Below are 24,436 nucleotides of genomic sequence, written 5' to 3'. Positions count from 1 at the left end.
AGGTCAGCATATTCTGGCTACATTGACAACAGACAAGACCAGAGAACAGGCCTAGAAGCAGACACTTGGAGAAACTGGCTGGCAGATGGTTCTCTTCTGTTTTCATATTGTGGCTGCTCTGATTTAGCACCAACTAGCGCAGATTGCAGCTGTGGACAGATTGTGCAGATAGATGGCCATGTTCTCATATAGTCAGGCTATATACGCTCCACAGGTCAAAATTGTACTTTAAAACTCCACCCAGAGACCAACCAGTGGCTAGGCAGAGCTCTGGGAACATTGGTCTCGTGTTCCCAGTGAGATACATTGCTTAGTAAGCAGAGGTAGCACTATGATCAAGTTGTAGCACAGACTGATGTGTGTGCTGTAACAGAAACCATTGCAAGAACCTAGGTGCCAGGGCACGGATCACAAAAGCAAGGTCTTCATCCAAAAGTATTAATAATGAATGTCTCACCAGAAGATGATGGGGGAGTGTTGTAGGGAAGCTTGCCTTCCACTTGCTGAGATGGGATCACCTAGCAGCATCCAAAGCCTCAGTAATGCTTCTAGCTTGGCAACTGGCAGACACCCCCGTGAGCAGGGCAGGTACGAGCTCTGTCCCACTTGCTGGCAGCTTCCTCCAGCCTGTGGCATTGCCTTAAGTCTTATGCAGACCAAGCTGTGGCCAGCGAGCTCTCCGCCATTTCTCAGTCTCACCCACACACTGGGCAAGGCATTTGACAGCAATGAGCAAGTTAAATGAGGCAGAGATCAAGGGTCTCCATTTTCCCTCGTGCAACCCCCACCACACCGCCCTGACACCCTAGGAAGATGGAAGCTGGCCAGATCTTTCTTCCTGTCGAGGCTCTGGGCCCCTTCTGGCTGGTGTTGTCAGCACACTGCAAACACCCCCCACAATGGCGGCCTTCCAAAGAGGTGCTGAGGTGCCCAGCATGAGGCTTAGGTGCAATTTAAGCACTTAGGCCCAGAACTGGGATACTCAAAACTTTGCTCCGCTGATGACCATTCCCAGAGGCAACTGACCTCTGGAGAGGCCTCAGTTTTCTATGTTGGAGTTTCTCAAACACCCACAGCTCTGCCTGCATGTATGCCCAGGCCTGCCTGTTCCTGACAGGCCACACACCTCAAACAAAACCCATCCTCCAAATGGACTCAAACTTGCTTCCCGTGACACAGGTTTCGACCCTCGTACTCTCATTTCTTGTCTCCAGTCTTCCCTGTGCTGTAGAATAGCTTCAGTGGGCAGGATGGAAACACCCCGCCACACACACACGCACCAGCCCTATACATACATAGGGCTGCCTTGGCCGGGGGAGGGATGCATGGCTGCATCCCCTCAGGCGTGGTGGGAATCTGAACCCAGGTCTGTCCTGTCCTAAGTAAATGCTGAAGGCACGGATCACTTTTAGAGTAGGGGAAGCTACTGCTCCAGGCATCTTCTGAAAGCTAAAAATTATGAGGACCTTGAATCCCTCAAATAAAAAAAAGGAAAAAACCAAAAGACATAAGTGTGTGCTATTAAGAAAGTGCCTGGGCTGTAAATTCTGAGAGGAGAGAGATGAATTCTAGTAGCACTTGGGCCTACGCCCTAAAGAAGGGTAGCATCTGCGATATATCCCTCTGCATAATAAGCAGTAGCTGTTTTTCTGTGAACCCCAGTCATTAGCACTCAGCTCTCCCCACCCACCCACCACAGCACAAGATGCTGCTCCATGGACTGTACTCCATTAGAGAGCCAGGTGTCCAAAAGTAGCTGTTGCAGCACATGCTCTGCCCCACCAAAGCTCACACCCGAAGGGTGATATCTCCCAAGCTTTGGCGGCGGTGCAGGGTCTCAGGCATGCCGAGCATGGCACTAGCACAGAGCTGCAGCTCCTCTCCGGGCAGCAGGCGGCAGAGTCATGTTATGGCCCCAGACTGCACCTCCTCACAAGCCCGGTGCTTGGGCGGGACACCTGCGGAAAGCACGCTGGCCCTTTCCTGTCACAGGCTTTACTCAGCGGGTGCCGTGTGCTAAGTCTCATGTCCCAGCTTTTTGGACAGAGGCCTACATCCCATCCTGAAGCACGTGTATGGATCCCCTGCTGGCTGAGGAGACGGAGGTAGCTGAGGTGAAGCCTCACCCAAGGCGGCTGCAGCACCCTGCACGCAGCTGGGGCTGCACCGCCAGAGCAAGAACAGCCCTTGCTGGAGGCAGGACCAAGGAGTGTGGGAACTCGGGGCGAGGAGCTGGCCAGGGCCAGGCTCTCTCACCTCTGGAGACTTCCAGGTCACGGCCTGAGCAGTGCAGGGAGAGGAAGAGCAGTGATGCATTAACGTAAGGGTGGACAGCCACACTCCTAAGAACAGGCAAGTTTCAGCTCGCTGCCGTGGCCTCCCTGCAACTGCTCTGGAGGGGCTTTCACAGGGAGGGACAAAGCCTTGACTGAAACACAAGCCCACATCTCCCCTGTAATCTCTGCAGACCAACTACCAATACTTCATTTCAACTGTAACAAAGGCATGAGGAAGTTCATCAGAGACACCTGATCTCTATCCATCACCAAGAGATCAGCTCTCATTGTGGTCAGTGCCTCTTCCTGTGCAGATGTGAATTTGAGGCAGCTCTGTGCTTTGGGAACTATTCTGCCACAACTTTTTTCAGCATCCCTCCTATGAAGAGAGTACCTGTCTAACTATCCCCACCAAGGACTCCTCAGCCTCTGTCAAAGAAGTGGGAAACTGTACTTTCCCAGAGGAGCTCTGCAGCCTCTCACTAGCTGTGAGTCCCTTCACAAGCCCACCCGAGGCTGCACTGCACCTTGAAAAAAGGGCTTCAGTACTAGAGAGCATTATCTGGGTGTTACAGGCTCTGTGTCATGTCACAGGTAGACATGAACCGCCTCCATCCTCCCCTTTTCTCCCTTTTCCATTGCCCTCACAATTGCATTTACCACTCTGCTGCCCCTGGGAGTTTCACTGACGTAATTGGAAGCACTAATTATTTGTTCCTTTTAGACTCCATATTCACAAAAGTCTGTACCTCCCCTGACTCTTTTCACTCTTATCCCCAAATAATAAATATCTTACAATATAAAAAAAAGTATAAAACAATCATTAACTAAAGGGCAAATCAGATTAACATCACCTGACTAAAAGACATGATTAAGAATTGGAGCAGATAACTTGCCATACTTAATTGATCATTGACTGGTTAAATTTTTGCATTCTCTGCTTGATCAACAGCTTCTTAAATGACTGTCTTTGGTCCAGCAATAAATGCAGATGTATATCAAAACTAAAAATACTTTCTGGAATATAAGATACAGAGTTATCATGCTAAATAGTTGAAGACAGATAAAACTCTGAAGAATGAACATACTGGTTTAGTGACTGTAATAGTCCACCAAACATTTGATCCTGCAGTACAAGACTTCCAGTTTTCAGGTGTTTTTCCATCCAGACTCAGTCCTTGCAGCATAAAATCTGTACTGCTAATTGCAGTGCTACTTGTCATGCTATTTCATTCTTAATTCCCGTTTTTTTCTTTGAGGCACTTGCTGAATTAAAAGACCAAATTCTCCTGTCAAAGTTAGCAAAAATTTTGCCATAGAAACAGGAATAAAAGCAGTGGTGAAAAATTATTTTGTGGGAATTCAGCACCTATAAGACACAAGGCTTTACATCTATATTAGCCAGTTATTACTGCGGAGTTGTATTAACGTCACCATGTTCTTTTGTTTACTATTATTGACCATGTTGGTTACAGCATTGCTCTAAGGACCTGTGAGGAGCATGGCCCTATTAGATGCTGCACAACTGTGGAACAGCCATAAGCACCCTCAGATGAATCCCTGCTTGAATGACCTAATGGTTTCAGAAAGAAATGTCTTTTTATAAACAAAATGTTCACCAGGAAAAATCGCAAACTGCCAAAGAATAATTTTGATTTGATAGTTGTAAGAAGTGGTATCTGCCTTTCTTAATCTTTCTTAATCATCTGGGCTTTTTTTTTTTTCTGTGATAATGATTAAGTAGGTTAAATCAAAACTGCAAAGCCATTTCCCTAATGTAGCCGGTTTTGAAGAGCCAACATACTACAGAACCAAAATCCCAAATGGTGAAATTTCACTTCCAGGACTACTTTAAGGACAATTATTCTGTTCCGAAATACCTTATAATAGTATTGTTACCACAAAGAAGTATATGTGGTGCTCATTGCAAAAATCTTCTTGCCTTTGCCACTATGTAATTGGCAGAGATTGCTAACTTTGAAACAGCATGGGCTCAACTGAATTGAGAACACGTGACTCTCTTAAAGTCCATTGGGGCTTTACTCAGAAAAAAAATTAAGATCAGGGCATAAAACAGCTGTGCTTACTGGAATGACAGGCAAAGATGCCTTGGAAATTAATTCATTAGAAGAAAAACAGTGAACCACAAGAACACAGATTTTAAAATGTAGCATTTAAAAAATGTGATGAAGCAAACAGGTTTAATGTCTTCAATATACTGCTCCTGTATGAACACTGGGAGTTAGTTGTTTCCCCAGTTTACACTAACCAGTAAACCAGTAAGATCTGGAATGAATGCTGGACTAAAGCACTTCCATTCAAAGTGATAGAAAAATTTGAGGTCTCTGGCCATTAAGTGCTCAATCCTGCTCATCCTGACTTAATTATCAAAACTACCCACAGCTTTCAGATGGTAAAAGGCCCAGCCCTGAATAACGTTCCTTGAATAACTAAAAAAACTCTAGCCTTTCAAGTGTTAAAATCATTAAATCCTTGCTGCAGAGAAAGAACCTCAGTATTCTCAATTCATTTTCACTAAAGGAAACCCTGCATCTTTAGCACACCTCAAATCCCACTGACTGTGCTGTGTGTGAAGTTTGGCATCATTCTGCAACAGCCAATTGGGCAGTTGCCTGCCTCAGAACAAGCCAGAATTTGAGTCACATTGGTAGGGCCGAATTCTGCAAAACCTTCCTTGATTCATATCATAAAGGTGAAATACATGTTAATTAGAACTTAGAGCTGGTGTGGAGCTAATTCTGTTAAGTTTTGCTAAGAGTTGTCTCCTGTAAAATATCATGTAAGTAATTTCTATGTAGTCTCCTACCACAGAATTCACAATGTATGAAATTTCCTTTAGATGGCAGTAAGGGAGACAGGGAGTGGCTGTTTTATTTTATAATATTCTGTACATTCAGATGAGCTATAGTCTCCTGTTTCTGATTACTACACAAAGCAAGATGCTTTTACTGATGCACCAATAGCTTAAGATATTTTTTCTCTTATAATGGAAAATTACACAGTCATTTAAGGTCAAATATGGAAAAAAAAGAGGGTGGTGGAAAGGAAAATACTTTTTTCCCTACAAAGACACAGTACTGGTTTTATACACACAGGTATAGAGGATTTTTGCCACTAACTTCAGTGAAAATTGGACTTGAGCCTTGGGAGCTACACATTCCTGCTTCGCTAGAGGTTAGCAGCAAATCTTTCACTACCTTCACAGAAGGCCTTGTGTAAACTAGAAAGTTTGCTCCTGCAATTCCTGATTCACTAGAATGGTCTAATATTAATTACTTCAGATTACTTACAGTAAGCTCTTCGAGGACTAGGACCTCAGTTTGTGCCTTCAAGTTGAGAAAAAAATGTTTGGGCTCCAAATATTAGAGTATTTTCTTAAGTGTCATATATATTGTAAGATCTTCTACATATCATCGTATCTTTGTAAAAAAAGGTTAATTTATGGGCTGTAGTTAAAACCTTCATAAACTTTTCAAGTTAATTCCCACCATATTTTACTTTATCATGCACAGTGACACGTCAGTATTATCTCTATATACCTGCTAAGTTTAACACTTTTCAAACAACACCTTGTATTTGTGACAGTTAAAAATAAACATGAAGTTTTACCCATGAGAAAAAAAAAAAAAAAAGGAGTACCAGGATCATGGTTAAGATTCCTCTTCTAGGAAATGTTGCTCTCTTGATCCTGAATTCCCTGAGTTATTGGGAGTTTAAAATGGTTTAAATGTGTTTGATGGAAAGTTATTACACAAGCCTTGCAGTATAATTTGCTCTGTACACAAGGAAATTTGCAACTACTAAATCTAGAAAACAGCACTTATCCACAAACCTTCTAAACTGCACAGAGAAAGAGTCCTACCCACTGGCAAATTTCATAATTCCACATTAGCTGACTCAATTACAATATCCGCTGCAAATAGCATATCAGTGCATCACAGTTACAGCGATCAGCTTGCTTTCCTCCAAAATGGGCTATCACAGCCCTGAACTCAACTGCACTGAGAAACAGCACAGAGTTCGGAGAGGAATCGCATAGATTCGCAGCAAACCGTTTTGCGTTACAGTAGAGAAGCAGCAGAGGCGGTGAGTGGGCTCATGTGCGGTTCAGAAACCTGGAAAACCACCATCCAGCCGCCCAACGTGCCAGCAGTTTGAAAGCTCAAGAAAACAAGTGAATAAATAGAAAGAGTGACGTCCAACCAAAAGATGCCTCTTTCTCCCTACCTTCCAAAATGCTGCTTGCTATTGAGTTAAATGCTTTTATTGATCCCAACCGCCTCAAACAAGCTTTACAGCTTGCAATATCCACAAACCCAGCATAAAGGGACTAATACAGAAGGCAATTTTCTACTCCCAAGTAAGATCTTGTATCTAAACTGACTTCCTCTCTCTTAATTGATTTGCTCCGATCATTCTTTAAAGTTGGTGAACAAAAGGGAGTTTGGGTATTTTTTTCGCATTCTCCGCAAAACTTCCAACTGGGAAAAAAAAAAGAAGTACCAGTAGCGACAGACAGACGCACACACACACGGGGGGGGGGGGGGGGGGGGGGGCAGAAAAAAGGAAAAAAATGGCACTCCTGACCCCAAGCGGGGCTCCAGTGGCCACTGCCACGTCCAGCCTCGGAGGTGGCCCTTCGGTGCCCGGGGGGCAACAGGGGCAGCTGCGGTGGCAAGCAGCGGGGTGTACGTTTTGCTGCGGAGCACCCCGGTCACCCCTGCCCGGCGGCCGGGGGCGGGGGGAGGCAGGGCCGCAGCCGCCCCGGCCCGGGAACAACAAAGCGGGCTGTAAAGCCTCCAGGTGGTGGGTGTATTTGTTGTCCTGTCTGCGAGGTGCGGTGGCTCCCCGGCCCCGGCAGATCCCAGTGCTGCTGTGGACATTAAGAAAAGTCTCTTTTGGCTGATTCCAAAACCAGATAAGGAGCCGCCGAGCCACCAGCTCTGTCTAGACTCCGGACCTCACAAGTCAAACGGGTTGTTTGGATTAGCCTTGGAGATCTACCGACCTGAACAGCCCTCCTAAAGAAAAGCCACAGTAACACCCTATTTTCCTCTTCCCACTGCCGCCCGAGGTCTGCCCGGAGATAGGAGCCGAGCTCTGCTTTGGTCCGTGTCACTTATTTCTGGAAAACTTTTCCGCCCTCTCTCTCTCCAACAAACACGCCTTGCCCTGTTTTGTCTGCCAGGAGAAAAGAAAACAATAAAAATAATAATAAAAAAAGAGACGCTCCAGCAAAAATCCTGTTTTGCAACCTTCCTCCCTCCTTCTCTCCCCCCGCCACACACCCCAAGAAGAAAGCCAGAGCTGCAGGTAAAATTCACCCAGCTGCGGCGGCGGCGGAGAGCGGCCGGTCCGCCCGGCCGCGTTGCTGCCCCGGTGCGGCCGGTCCCGGGAGACCCGGCCCGGCGAGGAGTGCGGGCCGGCCGCGGCGAGGCTGCGCTCCCTCCCCGGCCCCTGACAAGCCCAGGGCACTTGCTCCGTGGCGCTTGGCCGCAGCAAGAAAATTCACCGAAATTCGAAGGAAACAGCAGCCTGATGTAAAAGCTGCATCTCTCGCCTGGGATGCTGCGGAGACAGGCACGGAGCCCGCCCCGACCTCCGGCACGGGCAGGAGGCTCGGGGAAAGGCACCGATTAATTTTACACCCCTTTCCCCTGGCTAATGACGGCAGATACCGTGCAATATGGAAAGCTCGGCCATACAGGCGAGCCTCCCCCGCCCCCCCGGAGCCTGCCTCCTTGGGAGCTGCCTTCTCCGCCTGCACTTCACAAGCCCCGGGAGGTGAGGAGTGATCCTCCGGCAGGGCCGGCACACTGGGAGCTGTTAAGTTTATGTTTGTGGCGCCTGAGCTCAAACAGTCATTCAGTGGCTTGCTCTGTTATCAAGAAAACAACAATCAAGAACAATCAGTAAACAGGATCTCTTTCCAGCCCCTTTATTAACTACTCACAGCTCCGCTGCAGCACGCAAAGCGCCCAGCAGCCGCACCTCGCACCGTAAAACGCTGCCGGCGTTTCGGGCGCGCAGAGGGGGCGAGGGTGTCTGGGTGCTCGTGAAACCCGCCCGGCACCGCAGACCCTGAACCCGCTCCGGCTCCGGCTCCGGCTCCGTCCCGGGCGCTGCGCTGGGACTGCGGCGACCCGAGGGCCGGCACCGCCGGGGGGGCCTCGTCGTTTCCCCGCTGCCCATTTTTTGGGTGACCCCAGCGTGGATTTGTTAAGATATGTATGTATACATATGTATGTAAAGGCAAGCACTTACTGTTGAGATGTTCGACTGATCTCAACGCTGGAATTCACGTCCCCGGCTTCTGCGTCTCACTGCTACCTTGGCTGGAGATGCTGAGAGCTAATTAACCTGGTACAAATATTGAAATGAGAAGAGTTTGAATATTGGTCTCTGTGTGTGCAAACAAAAGTCTCAGAGAAATTACAACAGGCTTTAGCAGACCTTGTTTTACATTATTAAGAGAGGCTGCAGCAAAAAGAAAAACGGCGGACCTGGGACTGCTAATTGCAGCCCTCGGCCGTATCGGAAAGAGGAACCAGAGCAGGAACCTGCACAGAGCACCATAAGGACATGCATTTCATGAAGAGGATGTTTTTTCTCCCTTGCACAAATCCTGCTGCCTGAGCTCAGGAAGGGTGTTCTCCTGAAGGCACTAGGAGGGACCGCTCGAAAGTTTGTCTCTGTTTGCTCCACGGCGGATAATACTCGAAGGTCTGGGGGAGGGAAGAAATATGCCACAAACATAGGACATGGAAAAGGGACCCAAAGGCCATAAAAAAAAACCAAAAACCTCCGCCCCGCAAAAGAAATAATCTTAAGATACGACGAGGTTTGTTTAACTGAAGTTTCGAGGGGAGAGGCTGCGGGGTGACCCCGGGGCCGCAGCTCTGCGCAGAGGGACGGGCCGGAGCGGGGTGGCGGTGGCCGGGGGGACGCGGGGATGCAGAGACCCCCGAGCGGCAGCCGCAGAAGCCACCACAGCCCCTCCCAGCAGGGTCGGGGGGGGACACACAGGGGGACTCGGGCCCTCCGTGGGGGCGCAGGCAGGAGCCCGGGTGTAGCTGCGGGTGCAGGCACATCCGAGCGGGGCTCCCGCCCGCAGCCCGCCGCGGAACCGAGGAGCCGGAGCGCGGCTGCAGCTCTCCGACGACACGCTGCCCTGGGTGTTTCGAGGAGGAAGACGCCCCGTTGGCAGCCAAAACGCAAACCCCTGCCTCCCGGAGGGCCGCTTATCTCTGCGGCAGCCCCAGCCGTCGGCAGGGCGCGCCGGGACCGCGGGGCGCCGCGCAGCGCAGCCCCGGCCCCGCGCAGGGATGGGGCGGGGGGGGGGGTCCCCGGCGCAGGGATTGGGCGGGGGGGACGGGGGGGTTCCCCCCCAGCAGGGAGCCACAGGAGCGACAGCCAAAATTCGCCTTTCCCTCCTGCGTGGCCCTCGGAGACGACAGACCTTCACCGGCCCGAAGGTCCTGCCCTGGGCGGGGGGCTAGGGGGGGGCTCTCAGCAACGCCCCGGCGCGCAGGTTGCTGTCCCGCGGGATGCCCCCGCCCCGGAGTAACCCTGCACCTCTCACCGCGGTGTGGCCGCGCTTCCCACCTACGCGTTAGCCTGCAGGCGATAAAAGGCGAACGCAAAGGCCCGCTGTTACCCTGACCTTACAGGTCTTCAGCGGCAATTAAAGATCCCCCCGAGTGGGAGACTCGGTCTCCAGACTCCCCCTTTTCCCCCTCCCGTCAGTAAGGGCGACTCAAACAACTTACACGTTAGACCACCGGGCAGAAATGACACCCTTTCTCCCTCCCGCCCCCCGAAGCGTCGTACCGAGCCTCTAATCCTGCATGAAAACACAACGGTTACTGATCACACAGTTTAAGGTAGATTTCATATTTATTTAAATATTTATCAAGTACTCAAAACTGTATTACACTTGAGCATACAAAATGAATCCAGTTTCTAATCAGGATGATTGAAATCCTTGTATTAGACTTTAAACTTCTTTTTTTTTTTTTTTTTTTTTTTTTTTTAGATTCTGTCGAAATGGTTTATCTCCATAGCTGAGCTTGCTCAGGGTGGGCTGAGATGGTGAGGAGGGAGGAAAAAGAAGGTTATGTTAAGAAAATATTAGGGTTTGGAGTAACTGTCATGCAAACCAACTTGTCTTTGTCAGACTAAAAATCTCTGTATATTCCAGTTGTTAAGGGTTTTTTAAGGCGAGCCTTTGTTTTGTGCTCGCCGGGAGCACTTGGATTGGAGCAAAACCAACCCTTTTCTATGTTTGGTTTTTTTTTTTCTTCTTTCTACTTATCCCCAAGAAATCGCCCACGTTTCTAGCTTTCACCACCCTCTCCCCGCAAATTAAAAAAGGAAGAAAAGAGGGAGTGAAGAGAGGGAAGTCGACAGAAAATAAGGAACACCATTCGTGCAATTTCACAGCAATATCCCCTCAAACTATTCCTTTTGCAGCATTTTTCAATCGTTTTAACAGCAGACACTGATAAATAATGGTCATACTTGACTTGTTAAGCAAAAAGCGACCCTTTTATCAGGAGCTTATACTTAAAGTACAGGTCACTTCAACAATCTCAACAACGAGGCTTTGGTATACAGCACTTTCTTTTTATTATTTTTTAAAAATAACAGAACTCAGCAAAAAGCCTGAGCTCCCAGTTCTTTAGATGTCTTAACGTTATGTCAGATCATGCCTAGAGTAATATAACTTTTAAGGGCAAGGGATGGGGGGGTGGGGAACAAGAGAGTTTCTAACGTTATCGATTGAAAGCTAAGGCATCCAACTAGCCCTGATATAGTTGTTGAAACGGAAATTTACAAGCTGGTCGTTAATACTTGCAATAAAATATCACACTCCTTTCATTCACTAACGACCTGCTTTGCATGCAATATTTTATTTCAGGTATTTTAGCTGCTAACTTGTAAATATTTAAAAGAGGGAACTTTGTTCATTATTTAATATTAATATTATTATTATTATTATTATTTTCTCTATTCCAAACGCTTATTTAGTGACATAGTCCTGAAGATATAATAATTCTACATATGGCGCTTTCATTTCACATAATATTTAAGGAAAAAAAAAGGACAAAAACCACATAGAATTAGACATATAATTCAAAGACCACGGTACAACCTTTTCTTTTTTTCTTTTTTTTCTTTTTTTTCTTTTACTTCAGCAAACAAAAAAATAGTTAATTGACATGAAAAGTGGCAAGTCTTCCGATAATAAATAATAAATTACTTTATAATTTTGCAATGCAAGAGCAAACAAAAAGGGTGGGTTTTTTTTTCTTTTTTCCTTTTCCTTTTTTTTTCTTTTTTTTTACTTTTTTTTCTCTTTATTGAAAGAGAAAGAGAAAGAGAAAGAGAAAGAGAAAGAGAAAGAGAAAGAGAAAGAGAAAGAGAGAGAAAAACAGTCGTTTTAACCAATGACTACACACAGTTTTAGGGGAGGGGAAGGTACCAGGACGGACACATTTCAAACACAATCCCGAGACGCTTTGTGGCAAAATAGAGGTATACCTTGTTGCAATGCTTTTATAAACTGGTTTTTAAAGAAGAATTCAAAAACCTATTTTTAATCGCTTCAGACATGATAGACAGTGGATCTCAACCAAACAAAATCAAAACCCCGCTACAGTACATGCTAGAAGAGACCCAGGAAACATCCCCTTGTTAAGAGTCAACTAGAAACAACATTGCAAACCAATGCAGCTCCACCTTCCTGCAATGAATCTTTCAACAATGCAGGGCTAAATCGTCTCTTTCCTGATGATGGAAAACCTACTGGAGCTCCTTTTGGCAAGGCAATCACCAAAATAGAAACAGCACCATTCAGATTGGGAGGGACTGGATAGAAAATCCCTCTACCTTGGTTTCTCCCCAAGATGTGCAGTCAAATGAAAAGTTTTTTTTTTCTTTTTTTTGTTTTCTTTTTTTTTTTTTTTTTTTTTGAGATCCACGAGTACAAATCCTTTACGTTTTGAAAACGTCTTTTCGATCCTCCTCTGATCATTGAATAGCGCAGGGTTTGTTGGGGGTTTTTTTGTTTGTTTTTTTTTTTTTCTTTGTAGTATTTATTATAGTAAGATCCCATGATTGTCTTCACAGTGTTGCTACCATATTACCTTGTCTTTTCAAACATGACTCCGTTCTTTTCATGGAGCGGTTCCTTGCTAGGTTCATTACAGGGTTGTGAAATACTTTTTCCCCCTAAATTTCGGAGTCCCAATGTGATCACTTTCCCACTCTCTCCAACAGGGCTGAGGGTAAGGGCAGAAACAACAGAAATCTGAATGAATGTTCCTCATGCCTCAATAGGACTGGCTACCATGCTGTTGGGTGTATCTGGCAGCTGAGAGGACATTGATGCTACTTCACTTCCAGTAGAATTGGAACCGGGTCCTCCTTCAGAAAAATTAACCTGAGAGAGAGAGAGAGAGAGAGAGAGGAGGGAGAGAGAAATAAGGAAAAGATGCATTGTTAACAACTGTAACAATCAAAGAAAAATAGCAAAGAACGCAAAAATAAATACACAGGCATGCAGCCAAACAGCCTGATACATCTCCACAGGAGGCTGTGTCACTGTGTTTCTTTGTTTAGCTTCCCCATTGACTTTAAAGGAATATTCTTCAGGCCCTCGACCAAATCACCAAAAAAAAGGTTTTAAAAAAACTTTTTTAAAAAAAGGACTGAAAAATCAAACAAATAAACAAACAAACTTATTAATTAGGCCTTCTTCCCTGTCTTGCAAGAGTGGCAATCCCAACAGGATGTTCTAGTCAATTATTTAAGAGTGCATGTGGTTTTTTGACACAAAACTGCAAGGTTACTTTTTTCCCCTTTTGTGCACATACTAAAATAAACCTGGAAGGAGTACCCAGGAGCAGAAGGCACTTGAAACAAACCATCCTCTTTCATTTGTGATTTGAAGCAAGTGCTATCTCTTTTTAACGAGAGTCGGTTTGATAAAAAAGGTCACGCTTCTCCATCCTAATGTGCCCCGCGGCTCCCGTTAGTTTAGGAGCAGCGTCGGGAAAAGGCATGATTTGAAGGGTGGAGCTTTGCTAATCCAAAAGCATTTCTTTGGCACCTATTTAGCTGGCCGATGCTGTGATTAAGGCCCCTTCCAGATTAGAGACGTGCCTTGAACGGTCTATGAACCGCCTGTTCCATCCACATTTCTTTAACTCTTTTCAGTATCAGACATTATGTCCAATATATATCAACATTCATCTGTCTGCCTAATGATCTATCTACTTATATGCACGTGTGTATTTGAGCTATCCATTTTCCATTCTGCCTCTTTTTTTTTTTTTTTTTTAACTACTCCGTACAAAAACTCACTGCATCAAAGGTTTTTAAAGTCTCCTGTTCTGTTAAGGCACAATAAGTGAGGCAGCCGAAGGAGATCAATTTTTCTTGTGTCTGCTTGACAGCTTGATTAAAGCAGGAAAACCAGTGGTTGCTCTAGAGGTAAGATGATGCAAACAGCTCTGCTGCTGTGCTGCAGCTTCCTGAGCGAGCACAGTGTGCCAGGGGAGGGAAGCACGCTGCAGCCTGCCACTGGGCAAAAGAAAATTGATCCTGCAAGAGAGTGTGATACTAAACTGAAGAGGTCTGCAAACAATTCTAGACATGGCTACAAACCTTCATCATCCGTCACTTCATGTTGAAAAAATACCCAACAAATTAAAAAAGGGTCTATATGTTAATTTTTCATCATTAAGTATTATTCTGAATCACTGAAAAACCATACACAACGTACCTTATTATTTTAAAGATCTGGTTTTAAGACACTTAGGCCAGGAAATTGAGTTAAGGCTGAACTGTAAGGCTGAACTTCTGTTGGGCCTAAGTGTTGTAGATTATATGGTCCCATATGAGCTGCCAAATGATGTAGGCATAAGGAAGTGAGTTAAGAACAGAATTTATTCCAAAAGGTCTGTTTTCTTTTGGCTTAAGGCAGTTTACTATATTGTCTGAATTTTTCACATGAATACATACTAACAATTCCCTTTCCAAAGAACAACATTTAATCTAAGCTATATATATATATATGTATTTGTGTGTATTTGTGTATATAGAGATATATAAAGCTATATCTAGTGGTACATGCGTAAAAAAAAGGCCTTCAAAAATTTAGTTAAGCTATTCATGTTTGTGTGACAAAAAAAAGGGTACAGGCTGACATTACAATCGTATATTTAAAATCCACCTTATAGCATAAAGGCAAAATTGGCCGAAGGAGGGAGGGACAAATTTTAGAAACTGCTTTCACAAATGTACATACAATTAAATGACATGTGAAGAATGGTTTAGTTCTCTGGATAGAGATGTTTTCAGGAGTGTGCGAGTTGACTTAGTCTCAGACAAGTGTCGGGCCTTATCCAGCTCCCACGCAACTCGACAAGAGCACCGCTGTGCACTAAGGTAGATTTTGCACCAAGCCCTATTAAATCAATTCAGTTCGCCGCATTTAGAGAGTGCCATCATGCCCACCTTGCACTTTCAGGAAAGCCCGGCCAGTCTGGATTGCTCATCTCTCTGAGGGCATCCGGCACGTTTAGAGAATCCCCCATTGCTCTGCCCCGGGGACAGGCTGGCTTCCTCCGGCTGGGAACCGACACTTACTAGTTGCTGAAAAGCAGGTTGGTCTATGTCACTCTGCAATGCGAAGTCACTCAGTACTTTCCAGGGCGGCTGGTAACTCTGCACCTCCACCGGGTTCGCCTGTAAACCGCCGTCATGTCTCTCCGGACTAGCAGCCACCATCGGAGTTCCTGTCATCCCTTGGATATTCTGTAAACAGCCCAGCAAAAGATGTTAATGAGCTTGGTTAACTTTATTGTATATAAGCGCTGAGTCAATAAACTGCTTTCTATCTTATCTATACAGTCGCTTGTATTTGCTTTGTTAATCTGCTGTGAATGTCTTACTCTATTCTACTCTAGGTCAGCCTATTTCTACCCGCTGCATTTATCACGGTGGAAGTTTACTTTCTTTCCCTTTAATCCTCCTATTTCTCTTAAGGCATACCCCCTCCGCCCCCCCAAGCTTTCTTAAACACCAGCACTCTGTATCTTGGCTGCCGATGCGCGGCTCGGCACAAGAAACGGTTAATCATGTTCCCTTTCTATTTCGCATCGGAGCTGTTTTTGTTCTGCGTGACCTTAACTGGATCGTATATCCACTGCACGACAAACCTGGGGTACGTCAGTACCGCGCTCTTTGCAAAAAAAAAAAAATAAAATGAAAGGAAACCCCAGCCCTCCCAGTACAGCCTGTGGTGCAGGCACTGTGTACAAAATAACTCCAAGCCTCGACGAATAGATTGTTCAGGCGAGTTAATAACATCGTGTTTTATTGCATTCCAACAGGGTAAAATGAAACTCCTTAAATTCCACTTAACTAGGCAGCCTTATGAATTAATAGTCATTCTCAGGTCAGTCAATATACACAGGGAGAATAACAGACTCTTCTTCAAGTGGACTAACAAGAACAGAAAAAAAAAAAAAGTTGGCTTAAAATGGAGACAGCCAGTTTGCTTCTGCTGAACCGAGCTTTCCTCTTGTTTGCATCACACGTGCATACGCCCGCAGACAAAACCTCAATATATTTCTGCGTGAGAACTATATATATATGTATATTAAGTAACCTGTAAACACGATGCTAATTCCAAAAACTTTGCATTGCATTTGTCTTTTTCTATAGTGAGTGCACCGACAAACACACACACATACACATTGTAGTTTATAAAGTGCTAAGAAAATACATCAAATATCCCTTTTACTCATGGGTTTTACTTCTGGGTTTACTCCTGTGTAAAACCATTGAAGAGAGTGAAAGTGGCATTTTCCCCTTCAAGGACTCCTTTGCATTCGAAATATAAATATTACACAAGGCTGGGCTTATTAGACCCCATAAACTCTGCAGGTTGCAATTCATGCTGCAGAGAAATTAGTCTAATCCACTGCGTATCCTCATCCCCGCAAAAAGACATGTTCCCTTGAGCAGCCTATATCGGCTTCTCGCTGTGGTCTGTTTTAATTGCACTGACAGCAGAAACGAGTAATAGTTAAATGGTATAATTTTCTTTGTTTTAAGGGAGCTCCCACAAAATCAAAAGCTTCAAACCGTCCCCAGAGGCTGGCCGGGCTGGACATAGCCCAGGCGTTTCTCCCTGGGAAGGAAGGCAGTGCACGGTCAGAGGCTGAAGCCACTTACAGTTTTGTCATTGGGTTGCTGCTGCTGCAGTTGCTTCATCATAATGCTCCTTTTTTTGTCCTTGCACCGCTTGTTTTGAAACCAAACCCTGATGACCCTCGGGCTGAGGCCAGTCATTTCTACCAGTTGCTCTTTCATGAGGGCGTCAGGTCTGGGGTTGGCAGCATAACAGGTCCTCAAGGTGTGAAGCTGTTTTTCATTAAGGACAGTCCGGACTCGGGTGGTCTTCTCGGGCTGCTTGTGGACGTGGGGTCGCAGAGCTGGCTGTCTGGCAGAGATAGGTTCTGCTGTAAGGGAACGGGAAGGGAGGAACAGGGTCCCCATGAGTAGGAAGCAGGGAGTCTGCAGAGGCTATGAATCTAAACTGGTGGGACAGGGGAAGGCGGGGGGGGGGGCGGGTGATGAACCCTCTTTCAAAGGCCATTCAAGCAGTCAGATCTATCGGAGCTCCTGCAGCCTCCTCTGCTTTATGCGCTGGTGGAGTGACAGGACTGACATTTCTGACTCCACAGATAATTAATTTGCAAAAACAAACCACCCCCCTAAAACCCTTAATGACAGGAGCTTGAACCTGCGTGAGACTTGACAGGGGAGGGAGAGTTCGCTAAGGTGTGCGTGCGCCAGGAAAGGAGGGGGAAGGTTTTAAGTATTTATTTCCTGACAAACCACCAAAACAGATTTTTGGCCCAAAAATTAATGAAAGAATACTTCTTAAATTAATCATAATTTGGGTCTGCTTCTTGTATACTGAATCTAGCTCAGTTTAGCCAGAGGCCACGATAACGTGCAACAGCTCTCGGCAGTTTGATGTTTACAAATTAAAACAAAACAAGCCAAATCCCCTGCACCGTGACCGTGGAGGAAAATCCCGTGAGAGCCCCTTATCCCAGAGCTCGGAACACGGGGGTGTATCTTAGAAAGCAGAGGTGCTAGGTGAATTTGTGTCGACTTTTGATGAATACTTAAAAAATATGAATGTTTCCCCAATTTTTTTAAAGGCGAACAAGCCTAGCAACTCGTGGAAACCGCCAAGAAATGCAAACCTACGGGTAGTGTCACATCAAGAGCTAAAAGTATTCGTGTGATTCTGCTATTCTTCTGTGTATTGTGTAGCTGTAGCTATCTAGATGTAATTTGACCTAGTCAAGGGAAAAATAAAAACACTTTTTTTTTCTTTTTTTTTGCTAAAAGTCTGGTTAGCTAAGAAGTGCTTGCTTTTGTACAGTCAGGTTCCGACTTTTCTGGTTATAACAATAAATCAGCAAATGCGATGAAGACAATAGGAAGGCTTCAAATCTGTAGCAGTATTGTACTTGCCGACACAATATGCCTTTCGGAGACATGCACAAACACGCTATAGGGAGCAGGCACAATCTCTCTAAAATTCTACCGTGATCAGCTACGGGATTATTTCTCCCTATTTACAGATTTGTCACCTGAAAGCAGCTCAGAAGCAGGAAACGGTCCCGTTTGAACACAGCTGTGTTTGTAAATAGCCTTTTGAGTTACAGTTACCTGCACAGCAATAACGCCGGCCAACCTCGTATTGCCCAGCCTAGTTTGCCTCAGAGACGTGCCCCTTCCTAGACCCAAGCGTCTCCGAGTATCTGATGTACCCGTCGAGAACTAAAAGTGTAAGTAAAGGGGTAAGGCGGGGCGACCCTGAAGTTGCAATGCTGAGTTTTAAGGTGAAATTCTCATCGAATCACATAAAACGTTTCAAGAAGGCAGAGTCACTTTAAAAGGCAATTACCGAAGATTAGCTTGTTGACAGTTTTAAATTACAGCCTAAGTGCTCGCCTGTAGTTATGAAGTCTATCTCTTTTCGGCCCCCGCTTCCACCAGCGCTGAGAAGAGCCGTTCCACGTGCTCGGGAGGCAGAGGGGTCTGCGCTCCCCGCAGCGGCTCTTCTTCCCTTCTCTCCCCGACCCGGGCTCCCGCCTGTCCGGGGCTCGGCCCGGGGGATGACTCCCGCGCCCGCTGCGCGGCCGGAGCAGGAGGGGCGCGGCCCCCTCCGCAGGTGTCTCCGCCTCACGCGTACCGCGTACGCGGGCCTTCCCGGCGGCGGCGCCGGGCGTGGGGCGCGCCGCCGCCTCTCCGCGGGGCGCGCACGTTCGGGGACGCCTTTGCTGGGGGGCGCGGGACCCCGCTGCAAGCGGCCGGGTGTCCCGTCCGTCCCCCGCCACCCACCACCCCCCGCCTGGCGCCGGGCCGGGCGGTTGCCAAACCCCGCGGGCTTCCGAGGCGCCGGGTGCGGGCGGTACCTGCCATCTGCAGCGGCCGGGCGGGGTGCAGGGGGCTGAGGGGGTCCCCGGCGCCCAGGCTGGCCCGCTCCACCACGTCGTGGTCCGCCCGGCAGAAGAGGCCGTCCTCCCGCAGTGCGAATTCATCGCCGGGGATGAGCTGGCGGCTGCAGGCCACGCAGCGGAAACACTCGATGTGGTACACCTTGGCGCGGGCGCGCATCACGAAGTCATTCTTGCTGAAGCCGATGCTGCACTTGGCGCACTTGATGCCGTATAACCTGAGCAGGGCCCAGCCCAGAAAGAAGGAGAAGGGAGGGAAGGAGGGAGAGCACGGGAAGGGGGAGGGCAAGGAAGTGGCGGGGGGGGGGGGGAAGGAAGGGGGAAAAGAAAGAGAGAGGTTTTCACTCCCGCTCGTGGGCAGCCCCGTGGCCCCGCGTAGACGCGGCACACGCAGTCCACTAGTTAAACAAACCTTGAAAACACAGAAGCCAGAAGAGGAAAGGAGCAAAACGGATTCGTTTGATGTCGGTGCCTTGCTACCCACGCCGTCAAAGTCGGTGGGGACCCGGACACACCGGTGGGCAAGGAGAGGCGGGAGGGAAGGGGCGGCGGAGGTGGAAGGAGAAACAAAAAACCGACCCCCTTCCCTCCCGAGGAGATGCCGACCTCTCTCCCTCCGGCCCCTGCGCCCGGGCTGCAGCAGGCGAGGGGCCGCCCCTGCCCTCTGCCTCCCTCCTCACGGCGGGGGGACCTGACCTCGCCTGGCCCGGGGCTGGCCCGGACCGCCCGGGTACACCGGGGAAGGGCGAGGCTGGCGGAGCTGCCATCCGCTCATCACGCACAAACATGCCAGCCTCACCAAATGGTGTTATTTTTGCGAGGAACCCACTCAGTACTTCTGCCGCTTCATGCGTGCCCGGCCTGCCGGCAGCTTCGCCCCTGGGACGCGGCAGGGGTGGCTCTGCCAGCGGCCGCGGGTCTTCCCCTTTTCCCCTCTCACCAGGTTCATTCTATACAATATAGGCATGCATACACCCCCCCCCCCCCTTACATATATACACACATCTATAGCAGTGTGACTCTCGTCCCCCGCCGCCTGCTACACGGCATTTTGGGTGTTTTGGCTCTGCAGCCTGCCCCCCCCTCAGCCTCGCTGCCCCGTCTCCCCTACTGCTGACGCTCCCACCTTGAGCCGGGGCTCAAGCCCCCCGGCAGGAGTGAAAGGGCAATTGCCCGTTGACAGCCCCACAAGGCAAATAATGGGTTTCTGGAATAGGTGGCGGGTTCCTCCTCTCCCGTGGAAGAGAGGGGGACAGTTCACCCATCGGTAGATGAAGGTGAGAAAATGCTCCAACTCGGGTGTCTAGAACTGAGCAGCCTCTCGGCTCCCACCGAGTGCTCCTTAGCCAGCCTCCTCGGTACTAAGTAAAATCAACATCCTCCCGCAAATGTGAGGATAGGCGCACATATGCAGGCACGCCGTGCGCAGAACTGTAAAAGCTGATCCTAAGACTGAGCTAATATTCATCCCCATACATTTCTTCACCAGTACACTTCCTTAGGGATACAGTCTGCAATGTATGCTTGTGGGTAGAGATGTTTATTTACACACATCTTTAGCCGCTATATATATTAGGACACCTATAGAGGTGTGCTAATTCTATATTCAGAGCTACATATTTCCGAATTTGAAGGTTTTGAGAACAAAAATACCCCAAAGAGCTAAACGGCAAAAGAACAGAGCCATCGCAAAGTGTATGAATTAATAGGTAGAAAACTTGGGGCGGGGGGGGGGGGGGGGGGAGGTGTTGCCAAAACGTCTGGCAATTATAGATTGGCTCACGGTCTAATTTAAAGTCGACTTACACATAGTACATCTTACTTTTAAAACTGTAGCAAATGCAAGGTATTGCGTATTAACTTTAAAGAGCTGCATTTTTTTGTTGTTTGTTTAAATTTCGACGGCTGAGTTCTAGCAGGAGGTAAGTGAGCCCATCTCAGTGCAAACGTTTTCCTTTACTTTGAAATTAGTGAAGGGACAACATTTGAAAGCACGGCTCCAAAGTGCGTTTAAAAGTAAAGAAAGGGAGGAAAAAAACCCGCCACCAACCACCCCCACAAAAAAAAAAACCAAAAAGAGTGGGCTGGTTTTTGCCATGGTAAAACTTTGAGAATAATCTCACAACGTGGCTTGAAGGAATGTTCTGTTTATGGATTGTGCACTGGAGAAGGAAAGACTCAAGTGCTTTATTTCAATTCAGAATTACAAAGAAACTAGAAAAGCTATCTCAGGTGGCTAGGTAGGTACTTGCTTCCAAAACTTTCAGAAAAAAAAAAAAAAAAAAAAAATACTGTCCATGCCTCAGCGTCATACAAAGTTCTGGTTTGGCAAACCCAGTAGGCGACACTGAAACTGATCAACATGACCCAGGACCACAAATAATAAACACACTCAAAATTCCTGGTTTGGTTTCTCTGTAGTGTAAGGATTGGCAACTCTCACATTTTATCAGTTACCAGATTTTAATGTGAGGAAGGAAGCGGTTCCATTATCTAAATATACCCAATTGTTCGCGAACAGATGATGGGCAATTTGATCTGCTCTGTCTAATTCATCAGTACAGATAAGATAAGAAAGAAAAGGCAGTCAGATATCACCAAAGGGGTTAATATTTAAAAAGATTAAATGTCAGTTATTTTAGCGAAGAAACATTTCGATCTAGGTTTTAACCTCTCTATAAAAGGATCCTTCATTTTGAAGGACACGTCGGTTCTGGTTTTGTTTTTTTTCTTTGGCTTTTTTGTTTTTGATAGGCCTAGTTTAAATAGTTGGTTTTGGTGTTGGTTATTCCCCCCCCCCCCCCCGTGTATTTATTTTTACGGCATACATGCTTGAAGTGTATTTACGGCATACATACATTCTTATGAATGCCATTATGCCTTTACAAACACACAGAGAGGTGCATTTCTCAGGTTCTGTTAAAAAGCGATCAGATCCGTGTTACTCATAATACCTACACTATTGAAAATATTCTCCATTACGTACGATTTCCCACTTTGTTAGAATCACAGGATGCATTGTGAAAGTCCTCAGGAGGGTCCCACACAGTCGCTAGCTGTTCCCGAACGTAGTTTTGTTTGTACAGAAATTTGCATTTGAATCTGTGGAATAAAAAACTTGACGCCTCTAACTTTTTTCCTCGCCTGTCTATCTACAGAAGAATCACTTAAAAACATTACAATTGTCTTTTCACCCTCTTTCTCACCATTTTTCCTGTTCCTGCCTCTGTCAGATTTATAAAGTTAAAAAAAAAAAAAAACAAAACTCAAAGAAGAATTAAACAACGTAAATGGCGTACCTGATATAATCTCTTTTACAGTAGGTTTTGCCATCCCTAACAAAGCACGTACAGGTCTCGTCCAAATACTGATTACACTCTGCACACTTCAAACACGCCGCATGCCATTCCAAATCCGGAGAAACCCTCAGAATATACTGATCGTGAATTTGATTGCCGCAACCAACACATAGGGAAATCAGGCGTTTTTCTGAAATGAAAATAAATACATGATTGACTAACCGTTTAGTCTCCTACAGAGATAAACACACTTTTAGTGTCGTTCCCTTATAGGGCGTACTCTGGGAGTGTTGTTGGTTTTTTGGTTTTGGGGTTTTTTTTGTTTTTTTTTTTTTTTTGTTTGTTTGGTTTTTTTAATAGAGTATTACACCTTTGGATGGTAATTGAAGCGTGCCATCAAAACCTTGCCTCTTTTAGAAAGGAGGCGGAACACAAATTAAAATGCAGACGTGAACAGTCTTCGGGGTGAAGGTCCTCATTTCGCAAGCCTTGCACGGAATCAAAACTCCAAACTCCCTCGTTGTTTTATTTTTATTTTATTGTTTGCTTGCTTGGATTCCTTGTCTTACGGGGAGAGCCCCTATATGTTTGATTTCATTTTTCAAGAGGCTCTGACTGGAAAAGATGAATGCGTGGCTAGGTGCGCTTCCCATTCAGCCCTTTGCCACAGAACAGGGGACTCGAGGCTACTAGCAAGAACAAGCATCATTACGATTGTCACTTGCTCTCTTTTGCAAGTCTAATGCTAATTCCCCTAGACAGACTAGGTGCTGGGCAGTGAGACAGCCTCACCGCAATCTAGCACGAGGAGCATTTAAGGCTCCGTGGTTGGAGATCCCATTAAAATCCTGCCTGCTCCCCAAACTTTTAACAGAGAGCAGGACCCCAGGCTATTAACGTGCAAGGCTACGAGGTTAAAACACAGCAAGCATGCAGGCATGGCAACAAAGGCACCTTCTCTACCATTCAAATGAAGTTCAGCTCTTTAGCAGTTCGCCTGTCTGAGACGATTACAATAGACAGCACATTTATTCCAACAACGGTAAAAATTCCGCCTTACTTTTTGGTGGGTCTCCCATGTCTCCCATATCTGTAAGAGGGTGTAATGTCCACAGTGAAATGGTGTACGGTTTCGTTTTAAGACCCCAAAGTAGGTTTGAGAGCTGTCGCTAAAAATAAAAATAAAAATAAATAAAAAAAGTAGTAACAACAACAACAACAAAAAGACTCGAAATGGTAAAAAAAAAAAAAAAAAAAAAAAAAGGCAAACCAAAACACCACCGGCGTGGGAGGTACTGTCAGGGCTGCGGAAAGAGAGAAGGGGGCGCGCAGCGAGGCGCGGTGCGGGGCGCGGCGCCGGGGTCCGGCCGCGCGGTGCGGTGCGGGAGCGGTGCGGGAACGGCGCGGTGCGGTGCGGTGCGGTGCGGTGCGGCGGCGCGGCGGTGCCGAACTGGGCGCTGGCGGCTCGGGCACTCGCCTCGCCCTTATCTCTTACTCAAACTTCTCTGCTCCAACTCAGCCCGCTCGCCATTGGCCTGACGTCATGCCGCGGGGACGTCACGCCTGCGGGGCGCCCATTGGCTGCCGGCGGCGCGGCGCAGCTGTTCTGATTATCATATTTCAGCGTCTGGCGGCGCGGCGGCCCCGGCTCGGGCTCTCGGAGGCAACTTTTCCTCGCTCCTCATTTGTATTTGCCTTTATACTTTCTTCTTGTCGCTCTCCTCCATCCCCGCCGCTTATCTCCCGTCACACCTTTCATTTTCCTTCCCGGCCCCGCTCGGGCTCCTCCACCCCTTCCCCCTCTCGGGCTTCCCGTGCCATATTTACAATGTGTTTTGTGGTTTGGGTTTTTTTTTGTTTTTGGTTTTTTTTTTTTGGGGGGGGGGGGGCTGGTGTTAATCCAATTATTTCCTTTCCGAGAGTTTATCTTTCCTAGGCGGGAGCCACTGCTCGGGTTTGCCCAGACGGAGCTGCCCTGAGCGGGGAGGGCAGGCAGGCTGGGCATGGCCCCAGCCACGAGGTGGGACTGTTTATGTTTTTCCCCCAGCCTCCTTCGCTCTTAAAATCGTGGATAAAGTCTTCATGTATTTCTGTTAAACACAAGATTGAAGAAGGTGCAAATGTTTGCCTTAAATTGTCTGGCAACACTCCCCCACATTCTATTTATGTTTTCCCATACCCTTTAGATTCTCCCCCCGCCCCCCCCCCCCCCCAATCTGTAAGTAGAAATGCATCCTGTGTTTAGATGGTTTCGCAGGTTGGCCGGGAATGGAGATTCGCGGAGAAA

At 47.0% G+C, this 24,436-nt stretch overlaps 1 protein-coding gene across 1 annotated transcript; it reads right to left on the bottom strand.

Moving 5' to 3' along the window:
* Positions 1-12,624: 12,624 nt before the first annotated feature.
* ISL1 (ISL LIM homeobox 1) lies at positions 12,625-23,237 on the bottom strand. Its single transcript, XM_075019701.1, has 6 exons — positions 23,210-23,237; positions 22,150-22,339; positions 18,809-19,068; positions 16,545-16,831; positions 14,952-15,119; positions 12,625-12,741 (listed from the first exon to the last, which is right to left on the bottom strand). The coding sequence occupies exons 1-6, from the start codon at positions 23,235-23,237 to the stop codon at positions 12,625-12,627; spliced, it is 1,050 nt and encodes a 349-aa protein (XP_074875802.1).
* Between the last annotated feature and the right edge of the window lie 1,199 nt (positions 23,238-24,436).

Source organism: Buteo buteo, chromosome Z (assembly GCF_964188355.1).
Source record: "Buteo buteo chromosome Z, bButBut1.hap1.1, whole genome shotgun sequence".
Lineage (NCBI taxonomy): Eukaryota > Metazoa > Chordata > Aves > Accipitriformes > Accipitridae > Buteo > Buteo buteo.
The sequence above is the reverse complement of the archived record's forward strand: the minus strand, read 5'-3'. Positions and strand labels throughout refer to the sequence as shown.